This window comes from Arachis hypogaea, chromosome 2 (assembly GCF_003086295.3).
Source record: "Arachis hypogaea cultivar Tifrunner chromosome 2, arahy.Tifrunner.gnm2.J5K5, whole genome shotgun sequence".
Lineage (NCBI taxonomy): Eukaryota > Viridiplantae > Streptophyta > Magnoliopsida > Fabales > Fabaceae > Arachis > Arachis hypogaea.
The window spans coordinates 4,650,654-4,671,762 of NC_092037.1; the positions used below are offsets into that span (position 1 = coordinate 4,650,654).

Consider the following 21,109-nt stretch of genomic DNA (forward strand, 5'->3'; position numbering starts at 1 on the left):
TCATGGCCTTCTCTTCCCCACTTGCACACTTGCATCTAACTCTTCTATTATCATTTTTAACATAAAAAATCCTCCTTCCTTCAGCAATAGTATAGTCCTTTAAGGCATGCTTGAATTGCTCCAATGTGGCAAACTCCATGTTCAATTGGAGTTGAACATCACCAAAATCTACTTCTTCATTGAATTGGGGCCAGTCAAAATCATCTCCCTCTTTGTCTAATGATTGAGGTGTATCAAACCCCTCTGACTCAAATCCTAAACTATTAGACTCATCACTAAAGATGTCATCTTCTTTCTCTGCTATACCCTGTCCAACACCAAATTCTAACCCACCAGCAGTAGAGCCTAGCAGTAGGAGTAGACCCATTAGTAGGAGTAGGCCCAGCAGTTATATTGGGCCCAGATTTGTCATTGGGCCTAGTAGTCTGTTTAGGCCCACCTTTCTTCCTTGCATTATCCTTTTTTTCAACCGCCATCTTTCTTGCATTATCCTTTTTTCTAATAGCTTTCTTCTTACCCTTCTTATCTCTTTTGCCACCTTTGCTCTTTGTTTTCTTCATGAGTCCTTCATCTTCATAGCTATCATAGCTATCATCGGTATCATCCTCAAAGCCTGGAAGTGGGGGTTTACACGCCTCGTCTTCAACACTTTTATAGCTATCATAGCTATCATTGTCAAAAATTGGTTTTCTTGCCTTGTTATGCTCATCAGTATCATTGCTATCCCTAACAAGGTCCTCAAAATCAACATCTTCCATAATTGGATGATCAAAGAACAGACACAATTCATCCGTCTCTCTGTCTTCCCTCTTTTTGTCACACATCTCTCTAATTTCCTTGTCTCAATATATAGGATGTAGGCGTACTTCATAACTAGGAGCTGTTGGGTCATACCAATACATCTTCTTGTATGCATGGTAGCCAAGCTCTTCAAACATTTTCTCCAAATAAAAATAATTTACTAAATCAAGATCAACGGAGAAAATCTCTTTACATTCCCATTAATGTAAAGAAGTTCACCCTTGTTATCTTTGACAAAACTCTCCCCATGTTGAAAGACATGGATAACCCAATCAGTCATCTGCAATCCATAAACATGGAATAAAATGTCAAAACCAAAACACAAACTTATACAGAACAATTTCATATTAAACAACAACTGCTCAAGCTTTGATTTTCTAATTGTGATAACTAGATTAATCAATGTATAAAGTGTATTTACCACAAAATATTGAATCTTTTTAATGTTAAGCTCATATATGCATGCATTACGTCACTTATCAGTAACTGATTTTCATAGTAATGAAGAACTTAAAAACACTTTCTTCAGTAACTAATTTCTACTACCAAAATAGATACACAAGGTAAACACATTCGAACAATTGCAACGACGATCAACTATACCATCCGCATCATAATAGAGAATAGATATACTAACCTGACTGGTGAAGACCGATAAACCGGCAAAACCTTCTTCTACAATAACTTCGTCTGGTACAAAGCCTTGAGTTAACAATGTCAGCAGAGGTCGTTGGAAGACTAGCGGTTCACGTGGTGGTGGCTTTCTTTGTAAAACCTAGGGGAAGAGAGGGCGTTGGTTGTAATTTTATTTTGGGGGAGGAAGACAAAAATAGACCTTTAGAGCCACTCAGCTAACGAAACGACACACACCCTCGTGCCCTACTCCCAAAACGCGACGTTTAGCATCATTCAGAATAGGGACCAATTCGTCTTTATTTAACACGTGGCACTTAACGGATAACTGATCACCTGAACGTGATACGTTGGACTCCACCGTTAGGATTTCACATAGGAAACTAACATAAGGACTAAAGTGATGGACGTTTACAAAAGTTGAAGACTAATGTAATTAAATTTTGTTGGGGGACCAAAACGTCCATCTCAAAATTTCTTGGGAACCAATTTGGGTAAATACTCTTAAGATTAATTATGTTTGTTATTAATGCATATTATTTAATTCACAATGATTCAATGCTTTTTTATACACGGGTACTATAAAATTGGAGTTTGTTTTATTTAATAACCAAAGTCAATCATAAAGAATTATTTCACTGTCAATATATTTTCTTTACTATTGATAAATAATTTCTTTCAAGTGAGGCAATTGTTTAAGTTATTTATAGTGATTACTTAAAAGACTCACTAATATCAAGCATCTTCAAAGTCGAACAGTATTGACTCCAACTACTAACATTATTGAAGTGAATCATTACATGTTTCCTTTGAACAACAATGACGTAATATCATATATCCTTATATATTTATGGTTTGTAATATTAATTAGCAGGTGTAGAACCATACATATTTAAATTTAATTAAAATATATTATAATAATAACCCATAAATGATTGAATATTAACACCATAAATATCCTAGCTATCAACCTATTTAAGAGACATTTCAAACATTTTCATTTTAAAGACAACAATTGGATATTAACACCACAAATATCTTCGCTATCAACCTATTTAAGAGACATTTCCAACATTTTCATTTTAAGGACAACAATGCATGTTTTTTTTTTATATTATAATTATTTTTCTAGATCATATTTTCTTCGTATAATAACTATTGGGATTAATCACTGCGATGCGCGGGCCGACTGCTAGTACTGGATTAATAAGAGAATACTAGTGGTTTAAGCAAATATTATATTATTGAATGTAATGTATTTTTTTAAATATACATAAATAAAATTTTTTCAATTATATATTTATTAGGTTAAATTACACAGTTAGTCCCTATATTTTTAGTAAAATTACAAATTAGTCTCTACACTTTAAAAATTTATAATTGGATCCCTGAAATAAATTAAAATTTGTAATTGGGTCCTTACCGTTCAAACTCCTTTTGATTTAACAGAATATTCGACAGCATATTCACCCCTTGAGCATGTGAGTTGCACGTGCAGAAGCTGGAATGAGAAAAGGCTCGTTATTTCTTAGTTCCAAAGTCTATAATGGCCAAAAACCCACTGAGACCCTTCATTATCCTCGTGCTTCATCTCCAGTAGAATATGTCTCTGCTCATGCTTCCCTTCCATCATTGGAATTGATCGTTGAGTGTGGTTCGGACTGTGTGGAGTTGCTTTCTGATTGACATTGTTGGCAGCTGAAGAGTTATATGTGCAAGAAAGCAACACTAAAACAGGTAAGAGTTCCTAACCCCCAGTCCGTTCACAGGTGTGAGTTGAATGTTATGGTTTGATTCCATTTTTTATTTTTATTTTTCCAGTGGAGGTTAGAGTATGTACTGTAGTTAGAATTTTGCTGATAAATCTTTTTTTTTTGGTAGTGATGGGAGATTCTGTGATTACCCTTGATCTCCACCATGGTGGTCAGATGGTTAGCAGGAAAGGAGGGAAAGAATACCTTGGTGGAATGGTAGTGGAGGGGTTGCAGTTTGAGTTAGATGAGTGGTCGTTACAAGAAATTGTTGCAGCGCTGAAAGAAATTGGATACACAGGTAATGCTAAAATTTGGTGAAACGAATCTAGAGTTGCATTGAAGGATGGTCTTAGGGAGTTGAAGTCTGATGGAGATGCAATGAGAATGGGTAAGTTTGTAGTGGAACAAGAGACTAAACACTACCATGTGTATGCGGTTAGTGGATGTAGACAAGGAAATGGGGTTGAGATAACCTCGAATGATGAGGACTATATACCCTCTGATGGTGAGTACAGTGGTAATGATTTAGTTGAAGTAGAAGTGGTAAGTCAATCAGAGTCTTTAAGTGAAGATAACAGATTTGATGACAGTGTTGACGATGGTGATCATGAGGATTATTTTGGCTTCAATGTTGAAGAAGAAAACTAACAAGGTCAACATCCAAATGCCTTCGGAGGTAACAGTGGCTCATTAGGAACAAATGATAATAATATTGATGTGAGAGTTGGTGTGGAAAATAACACAGGAGGGGTGACTGAAGATGGAGCAGAAATTGATGTTGGAGATATTTCTTCAGGTTATGATACAGAGTCATTGGACAGCTATGATGGAGATTCTAATGATCCCGTAAGAAGAAAGAGATATCCTAAATATAATGAAGTTGACATGAGTGTTGATTATGAGTTTCAGCTGGGGACTGAGTTTAAGGAGGCTATTAAGGAGGCTATTGTTGAATGGGAGGGACATTAGATATGTCAAGAATGATCCGGTTAGATGCAGAGTCAAATGCAAGGGTTTAGGCGGAGAGTGTCTATGGATGGCATTTGCAAGTAAAGTAGAAAAATCTGGCTATGTTACATTGAAGACATTGAAGAGCAAGCACACTTGTGGGAGGAACTACGGTGGCCGTCTTGCATCCAGCAATTGGATTGCTAAGAAAATCACGAATAACTTAAGTAGAGGAGAAGATATGAAGCTGGGGACTGTAATTCAAACAATTCAAGATAAATACATGGCAAATATATCTGTGTGGAAGGCTTACTGGGCAAGAAGAAAGGCAAGGGAAGTTGTGCATGAGAAGGCAGTGCAGCAATATGGGAGGATCAGAGACTACTGTGTAGAGGTATTGAGAGCAAACCCTGGATTGACATTGAAGCAGAAGTTGGATAGACCCTGTCCAACAATCCAACCAAGATTTGTACGAATGTACATGTGTCTCGATGATGTGAAGAAAGGGTTCCTGGCTGTTTGTAGGCCTATTATAGGACTGGATGGTTGCCACCTGAAGGGTGATTATGGACAACAATTGTTGGTTGCTGTGGGCAGAGATCCTAATGATAACTACTTTTCCCTAGCAGTTGCAACATTAGAGGCAGAGACTAAGGATTCATGGGCCTGGTTTTTGGAGTTGCTACTTCAGGATATTGGAGACTTCACAAATAAGAAATGGGTCTTTATGTCAGACCAGCAAAAGGCAAGATATTAATTTTAGTTTTCTATGAACTTAATTTTATAATTTTCTATGAATTTCATTCTTACTTCAGCTGACCATTGATCACTTGGCAGAGGCTGCTTCAAGTATTTCATGAAATGCTTCCGAGAGTGGAGCATCGGTTTTACCTTCGACATCTCTATGCCAACTGTAAGAAGGCTTTTGGTGGGGGTACAGTTTTAAGGGACTTGATACTTTCTACTGCTAAAGCAACTTATGTGGAGGAGTGGAATAGAAAGATGGATCGTTTGAAAGAGGTAAATAGAGAGTGTTATGACAAGTTGGCAGCCCTGGATCCAAAGGTATGGACTAAATCTCACTTCACTCCATATGCCAAGAGTGATATGCTAATGAACAACATATTTTAGGCTTTTAATGGATGAATTTTGGAAGCTCGCGACAAGCCCATTTTGACCATGTTTGAGTGGATTAGATGTTATTGGATGGGGAGGTTTGCTGAGAAGAAGAAAAGGGGAGCTAAGTTCATGGGAAAAATACTGTCCAAGCCTAGAAAGAGGTTAGACATCATATGTAGAAGGTCTATGGAATGGCAACCTAGGTGGGCTGGGGATTTAAAGTATGAGGTTTCACATAAAAATAGGATGATTCAAGAGAGGTTTGTTGTAGATTTGCTAGCCGGTTCATGTAGTTGTAGGTTCTGGGGACTGGCTGGCATGCCTTGTCAGCATGCTTGTTCTGCAATCTTCATGAAAGGAGATAACCCTAAGGACTACTGTAATAACTATTACACACCAGCAGCATATCTGACATGCTATGGGACAACAATCAATCCAATTAATGGTGAAAATATGTGGCCAAAGGTCGAACTTGACACAATTAGACCTCCAATTTTTAGGGTCAAGCCTGGAAGACCTAGGAGAGTAAGGATTACAGAGCACGATGAGGATAGATCACAAACAAAACTGAGGAGGAGTGAAACTTCAGTTACCTGTAGCAACTGTGGCCAATATGGACACAATAGGAGACATTGTCCCAATCCAGACATCACAGGTATCTGCCTTTAAATCTTGGCTTTCTCATATTTTGGTAGTTTTGTACTCTATCACTTAGCCTGTGTGTTTTTGTTTTCAGGAAACAACCCTGGATCTGAAACTGTTGCTCCTTAGGGTAGTGCTCATGCACCTGCTCCTCATGGTAGTGCCCCTGTTCCTACTCCTGCTGAAACTTTTCCTACTAGATCTGCCACTGTTAGCCAAAGAGGAAGGAGAAGGGGAAGAGGACGTGGCAGAGGAGGATCCAGACCTAGAAAGGCTAGATCTGCTATTCCTGCTGCTGCTGTTTCTCAGCCTGCACCTACACCACCTGCATCAGCTACAACTGCTCCACCACCAGTGACTACACCAGCTCCACCAGTGACTGCACCAGCTCCACCACTGCCTCCACCAGATCCAAGAAGTTCCACAGCTCCACCACTGCCTCTTCCAGCAGATCCACCACAACCTGAACCAGCTCCAACAAAGTCCACAGCTCCACCACTGTCTAAGACAAATTTTTTATGTAAGGCGCAATGGAAGACTTAAGATAGGTGTGAGGAAAGCAAAGGCTGGACCAAGTGAAACCGTAGACCTCACAGCAGATTAGATTTTTTAAATAATTATGACTTAGTAGTATTAGTTTTTTGGCTGTGGCTGTGAACTTTATTATATCCTATGTCCATGTACTGTCAGTGGCTTATGAACCACTTTTGTCAAACACTATTTAAGATGCTTGTTTTGTTTTGTTGCTTTTGTTATATTAGGCATGTGGCTTGCTGTTTTGGAGGGACCACTTTTACTATTATTTAATATGAATGTTAACTACTTTATTCTGTATTTTGTCTACTAGAGCTTTCTACAAAGGGACGAAATGAATGCAAATAATTTTTCAGAATCACTTATCATTGATAAATAAAGATGATTACATTCAACACTAAATATTATTCAAATACACTACAGATACACTTTTTCTCCTAACTCATCAAAGTTAGTTAAACCAATACACTGCAAATATTACTACCAACACACAACTCAATATTATCTTCTGCAATTGTTTCTGCTTCTTCATGTCACTCTCCACTCTGCCAATTGCTGTTGGAGCAATGTAAAATCAGAATGCAATTTTCCTACACTTGCTTCCATGCGTCCTATCTCTATATTTAATCTATCTATCTTTCTTTCTTGTGCCTTTACTAGTGCAGCATTCATATAGATTCATCCAACCTTACAAAATCTCCACCATGTTTTGAGCATCCATCCGTTTGATTTCTGTGTTAGGTGCATTGAGATTGAGCCCCAGCCATGTCTTCTTCATCAAACCATTCAAAAAACTTGCATCTTCTACTGGGACAGGATATAAATCTTCTATTTGGGTTCATCACAGTACTGGAGATTCGAAGTGTCAGCAGATCTCCACAAAAGCAGTGAGACCTTCTCCCCTTTCCCATCACATCTTTATCTCTATCAATCCACTCAAAAAAATTACACTTTGGTAATTTACAACAAGCAACAAATCTCCTACTTGGGCTGTTCATAAACGACGATGACAAGAGCACCACCATCTCCTCCCCACAGAAGCATCGATGTCTTCTCTTGTTCATACTCCTGGATGTTGAGCTTCCTTCGGACAACTGGTTTGGGTCCATCACAGCTCGAAAAAATCCTTCAACCCTAACAAAGGGACACAGATACTAGAGGAACATTATGAGAGATCGTTATCTTCTCTTTCAAAGTGACTCTTTAGAACGTTACGAGAAATAAGGGCATTCTGGTAAAATAATATTTAACGTTTCTATTCACGCTAAACGTTAATGGGGACCCAATTACAAATTTTAATTTACTTCAAAGACCCAATTACAAACTTTTAAAGTGTAGAAATCCATTTGCAATTTCAATAAAAATATAGGGACTAACTGTATAATTTAACCTATTTATTAATATTCATCCAGTTTTGGTAAAATTTAATATAGAAAATCTTTATTATATGTTGTAATCAATAATTTGATAGATAAAATATATATATATATCTTAATTATTTCAATTACAATTCATGGAATAGTAAGGATCATATACATTTTTGGTACTTTAAGAAAGGTTTAATTACCCTATTGATCCCTATAGTTTTGCAAAAATTTCAATTAGGTTCCTATACTTTTTTTCTTTTTAATTGGGTCCCTACACCAAATTTTTTTTATAGACTTAATTTTATAGAGACCCAAGTAAAAAAAATGGTGCAGAGTCCAAAATAAAAGGAAAAAAATAGAGACCCAATTAAAAAAGAATTTTGGTACAAGAACTCAATTAAAAGGAAAAAAAGTATAGCGACCTAATTAAAAATTTCACAAAACTATAGGAACCAACAGAGTAATTAAACCTTTAAGAAATACTACTAAAAAATACCATGAAATCTCGAGGTCCTAGAATTAGTAAAACCCAACAACTTGAAATGAAAAAAGGCAGCTTATCCAATAATCAAATATATGCATTCATAATAATTCATATAGCCACAATTGGCATGGACTTACAACAAAGCTATTTGCAAAGCCAAACCAAATCAAACTAAACTGTGGGGTGTACCCTTTTACTACACAATGTATCATTCCATTAGTTACTCTAACAACCAGAAAGTTAAAAAAAAAAAAAAAGGTGCCACTCGCCTGCTTCTTTACCACAGAAAACCGGGACCTAGCCTAAGTCCTTGACCTTCGAGCTGGTGAACGGCTGTAGATACCCAAAAAAAAGAAGCAGCTGCTTGAGCTATAAAATAAAATTAAATCATGCAATGGCCAGTGATAAATATAGCATTCACAGATATTATACCTGCGGTATCTGCCATAATCAGGACTCCTGTGCCTGCCATAATCTGGGCTCCTCTGCCTGCCGTAATCGGGACTCCTACGCCTATCTGGTCCATTATATCTATCATACACAGGGCTGTGTGGATGACCGTAGTCGGGACTTGGCCGCCTGCGATAGGCCGGACTCGGTGATCGGTCATAACCACCCCGTCTCGGACTGTCATACTTGTCACCCCTATCACCATCATCCCTCAGTGCATACTCCACAGACACCACCCTGTCCAGTATCTTACTGCAAACAAAATGAGACCAGAAATTCATTATTTATACATAGCATTAGCACAAGAAACCAGCAAATTCTTACCAATAGATATCGCAGTATCACAATTCACAACACTGACCTCATATTCGTACACTCAAGAGCTTTCGTAGCATCTTCTTGTGTTTCAAACTGCACAAATGCAAAGTTCCTACGAATTCGAACATGAAGAACCTTCCCATAAGGTTCAAAGTGCTTTTCTATATCCCGAACTCTAGTACGAATTGGGTCAAAGTTGATCACAAATAGGGTTTTTGTCGGCTTCTGGTTTGCCCTTGAGCCATCACGATGACGCCCACGTTCACCCTGTAATGGTAAAACAAACAGACAACACAGATTACATAGGACATTGTTTTAGTCTGACAAAATGACAATCTCATCAAGAAGTAAATACAACAGAACATGCTAAAAAAAAATAGCACCATACCCTAGCCCATTCAACAGAGAGCCTTCGCTTTTCATAGCCAAATGGAAAATTGTCAAGTGCACGAATTGCTTCTTCAGCATCACGCTCATCCTCATAATAGACAAAAGCAAAACCTGCAACGGAACTAGTATTAGAGACATAAATAATGATGAAATGCTTCAAGCATGTTATCCCTCACCAGAAGTAAATCAGCCAAATCAGGAAATGATTTTTCCCTGTCAGGAACAAAGGAATACAACACCTGAAAATATGAGTGGGGGTCTGATGGACAAGAAGCTGTAGAGAGGCGTGGAATGATGGACAAAATCATGATTGCAATTATAAGGTTTAAATCCAAATTTCAGATCTGATATTGTGACTGCCAAGCATGCTTCTCCATTCAGACAGCACAAGTGAATTCAGAAATAGTACATTGATCCCCTATATGCATTGAAGCTAGGCATGGCTTAATAAATTCATTGATTGATTGATGGTTCCCCTATGAACATTCTGATGGATGTCAAGTGTTGGGTGATGAGGTAAGTGAGTGTTGAATAATCAGGTATGAAAATGCAGAGAGCAAGCAAGTAAGAAGGTTCGCTTCCAAAAAGGAAAATTGCAGAGGTTGGCGAGCCAAAAGATAGAACCTCAACGTATTTTTCCTTAGAGAAAGTTCCTGCGTCAAAACAAACACTTAAAAATCCAGAGGATTTCCCTAAAGACATTGCACAATTTTGGTGATTTTTCATATATTTTCCAACCGGTTATCCGAACTAGGCAATTCAAGCCACAAAAACTACCCATATGTCTGCGCCACATCCAAAATATCGCCATTGCAATATCTTAGGTTTCAGTGGCCTGTTTAGATCAAACATCAATCATATTTTTACAAAATGTGGTTTCTTGTGAGTGACAAACCCACTTCACAGCTCACTAATGAAAGTTACTATTAAAAAATCTTCATCATTCACATTCCCTAGTCGACACAAGCAACTACCACCGATGAAATTGATCATTCAGAATGCCGCATTAAAAGATATACAAATAAACGAAAAAATGCATTTGAGCTAAACAAAATCGCAATTTGAAAGACACTAGAGCTAATACATTCGAAAATTTGAAACGTGCACTTGAGCCATTCATAACCAAATAACCAATCGACAAACCTTTTTAGCACATTACAGAATTAATAAAAAAAATTTACCAGATTTCATGTCAACGCGGTCAATTCTTCCATACTTTGAGAACAATCGCTCCAGCTCCGATTGTCGTGTATCATACTCCAAATTCCCAGCAAAAACAGGCCTCATCTTCTTCTCTTAACCTTCATCAAACAGAAGAACTCAAAATCAACCCAACAATTAACTAACAAAAAAAAAAAGAGAAAACCTAGAAACAGATAAACCAAAGAACAGAGAAATATCCAAATTTCCCGAAACTTAAGAACCCTCATCGCCTAGATTTTTACCTCTGCAATATTTACACAAACCCTAAAATGTGAAGGGAGGAGGAAGAGGTCGGAGGAGAAAAAAGCGTACCCGAAAATGGGGAAAAGCTTGGAATTTTTGGTGTGCGCCTTTTTCAGCTTAGTTTGGAATAAACCAATTATCCCAACGGCCAAGACTACGATGGTAGAATTGAAGTTCTGTGAGGTTTTGATTTTACTTAAAAACCTAATTCCAAAATTCAGGAACCCTAAAATCTTCTACAGTTTGGCCCAATTTGAGCCCAAAGGATAACATTACTCTTTAGATGGGCTCTCCCACTTAAGTTTTCAATTAAACAAAAACAAAAGTTTTCAATATTTTTTAAAATTTAATTTTAATATGTTTACTCTTAAAAATTATTAGATAATTTGACAAATTTGACTAAATAATAATGTTTCATTATTAACTTTACATAAAAATATTGCATGTGAGTTTCTACCTTTAATATATTCACATTAAACACATTTAACGTGTATTCAAAGATAAGATAATTATTTTGGAAGAGTTTCACATATGTCATTGTACTTTATTGACATATTAGTATTCTTTAATTTTTCACCGTGGATATAATGAATAAAATAAGTTAGTGGTGGAGATTATAAAGGCATTTTTTGATGTGTTTATGCGAAGATGTTGAACACCCTAAGATGAGTACCAGCCATTTCGTTAACCGAGGAGTGGATTTTTTTTATATGTGGCTTGATGCCTTTGTATAAATGATGGCGCACATTTAAAGCAGCTCAAATTGTAGTGGTGTGAAAAGCTAAGTTAGTGTTGGACTTGGATCAGCTAAATATAATGTTAGAGGCAGAAGTCAAATGTGTTTGGGTTATTGGTTAATGAATTTTTTTATTTAAATAAAATACAATTTAAAAAAATAAATATATAATTATACAGTTTTTATAAATTGAATTTAATTACATCTCTGTCTATTTTTTCTAATATAAATTGAATTTTAGTATTCATTATTAAGAGAATATTTAAATAACAATAGTATGAACACTAATTTTAAATTATTAATATTATTCATTGTTTAGAGAATATTTATTAAAGACATAAAAATAAAATAAAATAGTACAGACAATGCATGTTAAGATAAAATAAATATTGTGAACTAAAAAAAAAATACTTTATTCAAATAAAAGAATGTTTGTTTACATAAATTTATTTTTGTATCCATGTGCTTAATTTATATTTGACTTAAATTCATGTAAGTTATAAATTTGTATACTAATATTAATTTTGATATATAAAAAAGTATGTCAAATTATTTTTAATTATATTACATACATAAATACAAAAAATCAGCCACTAGTTATATAAAAATACATATTTAGTATTTATGAAAAAATTTAATTATCTGATTATAACAAATTTGATTCTTTTTCTATACTAAATATGATTATTCAGGTGATAATAATTTTATTAAAAAATTGAATAAAATAATATATATTTATACATAAATATATATATAGTAGCTAATTATTTATTTTTATAAAATATTTTAGCGTGTAATATACACAAATATATACTAAATATATTTTTGTCACATAGTTTATTTTATTTGAATGCAAAATAAATATAATTAACAATAACAAATTTAATCTAATGATTATTCCAATAAAAATTATTCAATTTTATAATATTACAACAATATCATTTATTTTTTTTAATAATAAATCTTTTACAGACTTTTTATTTTGGTCAAGTTCTTTTACTATATTTGTGCCCAAAGCCACATCAAATTTTTTCATTATCTACTTAATATACTAAAACTGGGTTTTCCCCCAATTACTAAAGGTGACGTGTCGATCTCTCATGCCTCCATTTTCCCTCCAAAATGAATAAAATTTTTTTTCTATTCTAAATTATTTTATTATAATTATATTGTAATTAATACTAAATGAATAATATATAATTATACTAATTTAGCAACATATCTTCATTATAATTATATCAAATCAATATTTAATGCACTATTAAACTACTTATCAATTATCAATTAAAAATACTTTTAATAATTTTAATGATAATAATAATATCAATAATAGTAATAATAATAATAATAATAATAATAATAATAATAATAATAATAATAATAATAATAATAAATCTTTGTTACCCGATTCACGTATATCAAATAATTTTTCTAAATTATTTTATAAAAAAATATCTTTAATATAATTATATTGTAATTAATATTTAATGAATAATATATAATTATACTAATTTAAAAACATATCTTCATTATAATGGTATCAAATCAAAATTTAATGCATTATTAAAAAATTACCTTAATAATAGATAATTTACATATTTATTTTTGTTTTACTAAAGTCTATATATAGTGTTTTCCTGTGGTACATGAATCTAAATTTGAGAGTCAATTCATAATTTTATATTTAGTGTTTTTTTTTTACTACTTCATAGAATAAGAATGTATTCTTCGTTTTTTATTGAAGTTGATCCTTTTAAGTACAATTTATAATTTTTTATAATATCATATACTCATTCTATTATATTATTCTTTTGATAATTTTTTATTTGTTGTTACTCTAAGTTATTCTTATCGTCTAATGTTCCAGTTCGATTTTTTTTGCCACAAGCATTTACAGTGCATCACATCCATGAAATACCTCATCGAGTTGTCTTCACTGATTCGGGTTCCAACTACATGGATGTAAGCGTTCAAAGAAGAGGCAATAGTCTCTACTTTACCGAAGGATGGTTGGATCTACTCACCTATTATGATCAACCCAATGGAATGTGGTTAAAGTTAGATTTCTTAGGAGGAGCTCGATTTTTGATTGAGGAATTGCATCCGCGGAACTTTATAGGGCAAGTTCAAGTTCCATCCCCTCCATGCTTTTTACGTCTGCCCGAAAATCTTCGAAGTGGAGCACATAATGAAATTGAATTCCCTCATTTTCAGTTCAGTTTTGCTAAATTCGTGACAAATGCAGATATGCAATTTCAATGATTGGTAATATATTTAAATTTTCTTAATTTAAACTGTTAATTATTAGAATAACTTTTTAACATATTTTAATTTTTTCAGAAATTACTAGCTTTCTTTTGCATGCATGCAATGCCATTGAGGGGAATAAGAGTTAGTTTGGTTTCTCGGTGTGATAATTCTATATCTTGCCACATTGCATGGATAGCGGATGATGAAGCTTATCTAACAAGAAGATGGTCTGATTTTGCACGAATTCTAAATATTGAAACTTACGATGTTATTTCAGTTGGTTGTCGTTATAAGAATAATTCTATACTATACGTGACTAAGGACTAGAATAGGTTCAATATTGTTTAGGTAATTTGGTTTTACTATTAGTATTTGATTAAATTATAATCATAGAATTTTAAATTATTGCCTCAATTTATATATTACGATTATTTTTTGTGAATTTTGCTATTTTTAAATAATTTAATAAAATGAAGTAGTGTCAGATATTATTAAGTTTATTTTTATTCTTTATTTCTTTATTTGTATTTTCATTATATTTGACAAAAAATTAACTTATACATATATTAAATCGTTGACCTAAAGATAATTTATTTGCCAATAAAAACATATTTTATTTATAATTGGAATAAAATTTATTTGCCAATAATCGGTGGATAAAATTGAAATTACACCCGTGTCATATAATTATAATTAATTAATTGGTATAAAATAAAATTATACATGTGCCATTAGTAATTTCAATTAATTAATATAATTTCAAATTATTACTTGAAATATAAATAATATATGGAAATTTATTGAGTAAATCAATGATTTTGCACCTTAATAATTTGACAATTATTACTCAATTAACCAGTTAATTGAATTAGTAATAACAATTTCCAATTTCAAATTTTGTATATTAAGTAGTTATTAAAAATTGGGTAATAACGATTTACACGGAAAAATCATTGATAAATTCAATTAACCATAAAGAAGATAATATACTAACAGTTTTAGTATATTATTTATGGCAAGCGAAATTATTTCCTCAGATTTTCTATTAAAATTGGAATTAGTAATAGTTTAAAAAAAGATTTATTAATAAAATTACTAATAGTCACATTTTTATGCACAAGATATATATTTTCTATATATTATTTAAAAAATATAATGAAACATGAATAATAAATGAGTATGTTATTTCTTCGACTAGCTAATTAATGCAAAATCGAATATCCTTTTTTATTCGATTGAGGTCATATTCTGTTTGGTGAAAGTTTCAATCACCTTAATTAAATCATGTGTTTGTGCCTTAACTTATACAGGTAGTAATATGTTACATATTATTTGGTATATCTAAGTAGTTATTTTCCATAGCGGAGATGTAAAAAATCTTATTAAGGTTTATTGCCAAATAATTAGTGGATGAATAATAGTAGATTATATTATTTTGGAAAAGTATTTTCATTATAATTATATCAAATCAATATTTAATTATGATAAAATATGTTAATTATAATTATATTATAGAATTATAATAATTACGATATTTATGTTATATATTTTAATCATTTATGTACGTAAATAATTAGAAATCAAAATATAACTTATAATTATCTGTGCCATGCAAGATTAAATAAGATATATAATAACATAAATAATTTGTTACTTATGCTGATTAAATACAATAAATATATATTAATTTAGTTAAAAAAATCACTGTCTTCTATGTTTTTCTATTTATTTTTTTTAATTCATTAAATCCAATCAATTATAATAAATTAATTATATTAACTAATTAATTCAATTAATTATTTTTTAATTTATTTTTGAATTCAATAAATCAAATAAAATTAATTATACTAATTAATTGTATTGACTAATTGATTTGATTAATTCTTAAAAATATTTTTATTTAATTTATTTAAATATAACTAATTAATTATTTAATTTTATTAGGATAAATATCAAATTCTATTTCTAATATAAAAATACAAAATTTTATTCATTCCATTTTTATTTTACCACTATAAAAGACCATATATGCTAGAAGAAAATATCATTCATTTACCAATTACTCTTTCATTGGGTAGTTTTTACAACAATTATTTTTCTTTCTATGAGGCGCCGTCACAAGAAGGCAACTATCATGAACACAAATCAGCACACACTCTTCAACTCCCGTGCTTATCATTTAGAGCAATATATGATATGTTATCCATTAAGCATTTATAGACCATGGTGTTATCATATTTGCATAAATAAATAAAAAATTCATAATTAAGCTTAAGTCATTTATCTATTTGTGTTGTATATTGTAGTGTGAAATTACTTTTTGTTTGTGTTGTGCAATGATATTATGGTTTAATTTAAGCTTTTATTTTAGAATTGTGTTATGATTTTATCTCATCCTTTTTTCTTAGATATTAAGTTGATGTATTTTTATTTATTATTATTGAAGCAGATGTGATATAAAATTTGTAAAAAAAAAAACTTACATTCAATTTATTTTATTGTAGTCTTCTATTCTTCTATTTTTTATTCTTTTATTCATTTTATTTTCTTTTTAAATATCATATAATTTATTATAATTTATACCAATTAATTAATTATAATTCATTATATCAGTTAGTTTAATTCATTAATTTATAATATACATGATCAAATAGATCATTTGTTACTTATACGTTTATTTTTCTAAAATATAAATTTGAATAATTATATTTTCAGTTTTTTTATGAACAAAATATTATTAATAATGAATAATAATTAACCATTCATACTTTTAATTAAAGTGTTTGGATGATTTTTATATTTATTAATATTAATTATTGATTATTTTTTCATAAATAAATTATATTATAATTTTATGTTAGTTCATAATTGATTAATGATTAATGTTTATAAAGCTATGTTACTCTAAATTTTATATTTTATAAATATTTTATTTAAATATATTTTTTAACATAAAAATGTATTATTTTTAATAATATCATAATTTTATATTTTTTAATTATTCTAAATGAATATTTTATCAAATACTAATTAAAGCTATTCTTCCATTTGCTTTTACTAATATATTTTCTAACTATTATATAAAATTAAAATCGTATTAATAAATTTAATATTAAAGTTAATTTGGCTTTTTATTATTTAGAGTGTTTTTCAATCAATAATTTTATACTCTTTACTTTTTTTAGTTTCATTTTGAATTTTAATTTAGTACTCAAAGGTAGTGAAATTCTATTGATACTGAAATAAAGTTACAAAAGGGTCCATAGGGTAGAATAAGTAAAATAATGTGATACCACATTGCAACATTCAAATGAAACAACTTAGAATCTAAAATGTTTATCTTTCTCTTTCTCACCGTCTATTATATTATCTATCCTATCATATCAAAATCGAATTTTTACTTTTAATGATAGAATCAACGTAGCATGCTTCTGTATTATTTTGTTTAACTCATTAAAGCCAATTCATTATGATGAATTAATTATATCAACTAATTGATTTGAATAGATATTTAAGTATCACATAATTTAAAATTATGTATATTAATTATTTGATTTAATTTTTATGATATATAAATTTAAGGAATAAATTAAAATAAGATAATTTATTACTTATTTAAATTGAATACAACAAATATAAATTAATTTAGTTAAAAATTTACTATTTTCTAATCTTCTATACATAAAAATGACAAAACAAAATTATAAAAATAATCTTTTTATCACTTTTGCTATTTTAATTTTATTTTCTTTGTTTTTTATGTATAATTTTATTTTATATTAACTTTTTTTATTTAATAATAAAATGTACTCATATTAGTTCTATCATATAATAATATATTTTTCTCCTATATTAATCAAAAAATTTCAATAGTTATTAACTACATCTAATAGAATGACTGAGAAGTGAGAACTACGAGAAGTTAAACCCAGGTTCAAAATGCTAAAACAAAGAAAAGAAAACAGTGAATATATGATTAGAGAAAAATGTATAATAATGACAAAATATACTAAAACTGGATTTTTTCTCCAACTAATAAAAGTGAGGTGTTAATTCCTCATAAATTTATTTTTTCTCTAAAATAAAATCACTATTTTCTTTTCTAAATTTATTTTAAAAAAATATATTTATTATAATTATATTACAATTAACATTTAATAAATAATGTATGATTATACTAATTTAGAGAAATATTTTTATTATAATTATATAAAATCAATATTTAATACATTATCAACTAATAAAAGTGAGTTGTCAATTTCTCATGAATTCATTTTCCCTCCAAAATGAAAGTACTATTCTCTCTTCTAAATTTATTTAGAAAAATGTCTTTATTATAATTATATTACAATATTACAATTAGCATTTAATGAATAATGCATAATTATAATAATTTAAAAAAATAAAATAAAGTCCAGTAATTTATCTTCCGACTACACACGTGTATAGAATAACTTTTAAGAAGGAGTCATGTATAGTAAATACGGTCGATGATTGTAAAACTGTATACTAACATTGATATAATATTATTTTAGGTATATATTTTGCAGGCATCAAAGAAAAGTGTTGAGTTATTTTTTAGTAGATTTAAATTATTCATTGTTTATTAGAGAATTTTGTGCATTAGAATTTTCTAATAATTTATTATTTATTTTGAGCTAATTTTGATATGTTCTTATTTGACAGTAAAACAACATATAAAAATTTGTTGGTGGGTCTAAGTATTATTAAGTTATTTATGGTCACATTGAGTATATATGTTTGATTTATTGAAGAAAGTAGATTACTAAAACTAATTAATAACTATTTAGAGTTAATATATTTAACACTGGCTTAATAAAAAACAAATAATACATAACATGTTATATTTTTATTAATCAAATTATTATAATTTAAATTAATCTTAACAAAATAATTTAAAATTATAATTTTAATCTTATCACGTGCATGACACGGGTTAATACACTTGGAAATTACTGCACGATGAATGTGGTATATAGAGAAGTTTTTGAGAGCCTATAATAAAAAGGTAATAACAAAATGTCTTACTAAATCTATTTATTTATTAAAATTTATTACTATCACTTAAAATAATTTAAAAATTCTAGGAACTAATAGATGAATTCTTATTGTACATTAATAGTTTGAGAATATTAAAATTATCATAAAAATTCGTATAATTTTATTCTCTTGACAAACAATTTTATAATTACATTAATCATATAATTTTATATACAAACATTGATACAATGTTATTTCATGTATATATTTTGCAGGTATCAAAGGATAGCATTGAATTGTTATTCAGTAGGTTTAAATTATTTATTGTTTATTACAAAACTTTCTGCATTAGGATTCTCTATCAATTTGTTCTTCATTTTGAGCTGATTTTAATATTTTTTTTTACTTCACAGTATACTAATATATAAAACTTTGTTGGTAGATTTAAGTATTACTAGATTATTTGTGGTCATATTGAGTATATATACCTGATTTATTGAAAAAGGTAGATTAAATAACTATTTTATAGTTAATACAATTAACACTATATTAAGAAAAGAAAAACAACGCATACAAGTTATTTTTTTATTAATTAAATTATTATAATTAAAATAAAATTTAACATAACAACTTAAAATTATAATTTCAATCTTATCACGTGTATGACACGGATGATTAAACTTGTTTGTCCATTATGTTTTCAGGCCTGTATTCCAATAGGTCATCAACTCCCAGCTGATTTACTACAACAGTTGTCCATAAAACCGCACCACATGAACTGCCATTTATCGTCTTTTTACGGTCACTTCATGAACATTAACACATTACACACCTAATAACACGACAAAATTCTTATGAGTTACCGAACTATACCTGGTACATTGCTATGCCAATAAAGCGGCTGGCACATGTGAAATGTTTCTAATAGTTTTACCTCTTAACTATCTTTTAAAATTATATGAAGTGAACCTTCCTCCACAAAAATAAGATAACTTAATAAAGCCTATAAAAAGAAGTCTTATCACTCTTCCAGATATAATCATTCTACTTTATATATTTACCTTTTATCCTTTTTAGGGGAATAAATTTTTTTAATTGTAAAAAAAAAAATAAGAGTGTAAAGTATAATTTTTAACTTTTTATTGTTCTCTCTCTCATATTTATTTTTGGTCCCACTTATAAAACTAATGGTAAAAAATCATACTTTACTCTCTCAATTATTAAAAAAATAAAAAAGATCCATTATTTTTTCCTTTTTAATTCTCTAATTTAAACGTCGGAGTCCATTTATAGATACAATCTCCTTCAAAGATCTATCCTACCAAACTAATAGATACCCCATTCATCTTATCTAAATAAGCACTTTTTGAAATTTCAGGTATCGACTTGAACAAATTATAAGTTTAACATAAATTTATTGGCTTATGATTATTAATATTATAATTATGTTATTTTTAGGACAATTTACTTATTTAAATTGTTTCACTCTCAATATTACGCAAATACATTGTTACAGAAACTGATACGTAAATGCATTGATTCACATATCTATATAAACCGCTACTGGCAGTAGCGGTTTACAAGAGAACAGAAACCGCTAGTACCAGCCGCCGTAGATCTGTGCTACTGCCTTCTGATTTGCCAACCACACCTTCCGATAACTAGGCTTGAAACCATATGTTGCCTCTGTTGCCTCTTGCAACACCTTAATCGACACCGATGCATCAGCTCTAACCAATGGAAAGATTCTCGCATAGATCACATGATAATCAAGCTGCTTGTGGTCGCTCGATATCGATGTGGCCATACACGTGTGCGGTCCGTTGTACCTCCTAACTTCCCATGTGTTCTTCCTTTTCCGCATGACTATCTGAATCAACCACGTGCACCCGTTACCGAACTCCTTGCATCTCCCTTGGTATTTTAGATTGTCTGACTCCATAACCCTGTACTCAACGCCACGCCGAATGCTGTAATCTTTTACGCTCAGCACAGCTTCCTCCTTACTTTGGAACGATTGGCCAATCTGAAATTCAGTCAAACCTATCCCATCATGTATATCCTGCCCATCGAATGTTGCCTCTACATTCTGGTGTTGGCCGATGGCTTCCAAGTTCAAAGACGACAGGTGCGGAGGGTACTCTTGTGTTCCAGAACCGGCACCTCCATGGGCTGTACGTGTACCTCTTGGTATATTATCATCACTGTCCCCACCAATATCGACCGGCTCCTCATC

The 21,109-nt window shown here is 30.6% G+C and overlaps 2 protein-coding genes across 3 annotated transcripts; one reads left to right on the forward strand and one right to left on the reverse strand.

Moving 5' to 3' along the window:
• The first annotated feature begins 4,224 nt into the window (after positions 1–4,224).
• Positions 4,225–5,267, forward strand: LOC140176463 (uncharacterized). The gene is made up of 2 exons (XM_072207922.1): positions 4,225–4,881; positions 4,974–5,267. The coding sequence occupies exons 1-2, from the start codon at positions 4,225–4,227 to the stop codon at positions 5,265–5,267; spliced, it is 951 nt and encodes a 316-aa protein (XP_072064023.1).
• A 3,068-nt stretch (positions 5,268–8,335) lies between these two features.
• LOC112734014 (serine/arginine-rich splicing factor RS31) lies at positions 8,336–11,172 on the reverse strand. Of its 2 annotated transcripts, none has more exons than XM_025783185.3 (6): positions 10,956–11,172; positions 10,622–10,741; positions 9,439–9,551; positions 9,094–9,317; positions 8,715–8,984; positions 8,336–8,615 (listed from the first exon to the last, which is right to left on the reverse strand). In XM_025783185.3, exons 2-6 carry the CDS (start codon positions 10,725–10,727, stop codon positions 8,585–8,587), a joined length of 744 nt encoding a protein of 247 aa, XP_025638970.1. In that variant the 5' UTR covers positions 10,728–10,741; positions 10,956–11,172; the 3' UTR covers positions 8,336–8,584. The 2 variants fall into 2 exon arrangements, with proteins under 2 accessions (XP_025638970.1, XP_025638979.1); XM_025783194.3 differs by having other exon boundaries at positions 10,886–11,136.
• Positions 11,173–21,109: the final 9,937 nt, after the last annotated feature.

Bases quoted from the DNA above. Each gene is read 5' to 3' on its own strand.
- LOC140176463 (XM_072207922.1), top strand. From the start codon at position 4,225: ATGGCATTTGCAAGTAAAGTAGAAAAATCTGGCTATGTTACATTGAAG. The intron at 4,882-4,973 runs GCAAGATATTAA...ATCACTTGGCAG, and splicing joins TTATGTCAGACCAGCAAAAG to AGGCTGCTTCAAGTATTTCA.
- LOC112734014 (XM_025783185.3), bottom strand. From the start codon at position 10,727: ATGAGGCCTGTTTTTGCTGGGAATTTGGAGTATGATACACGACAATCG. The intron at 9,552-10,621 runs GTAAATTTTTTT...GTTCCGTTGCAG, and splicing joins CCGCGTTGACATGAAATCTG to GTTTTGCTTTTGTCTATTAT. The intron at 8,616-8,714 runs GTATAATATCTG...GGGTATCTACAG, and splicing joins GATTATGGCAGATACCGCAG to CCGTTCACCAGCTCGAAGGT.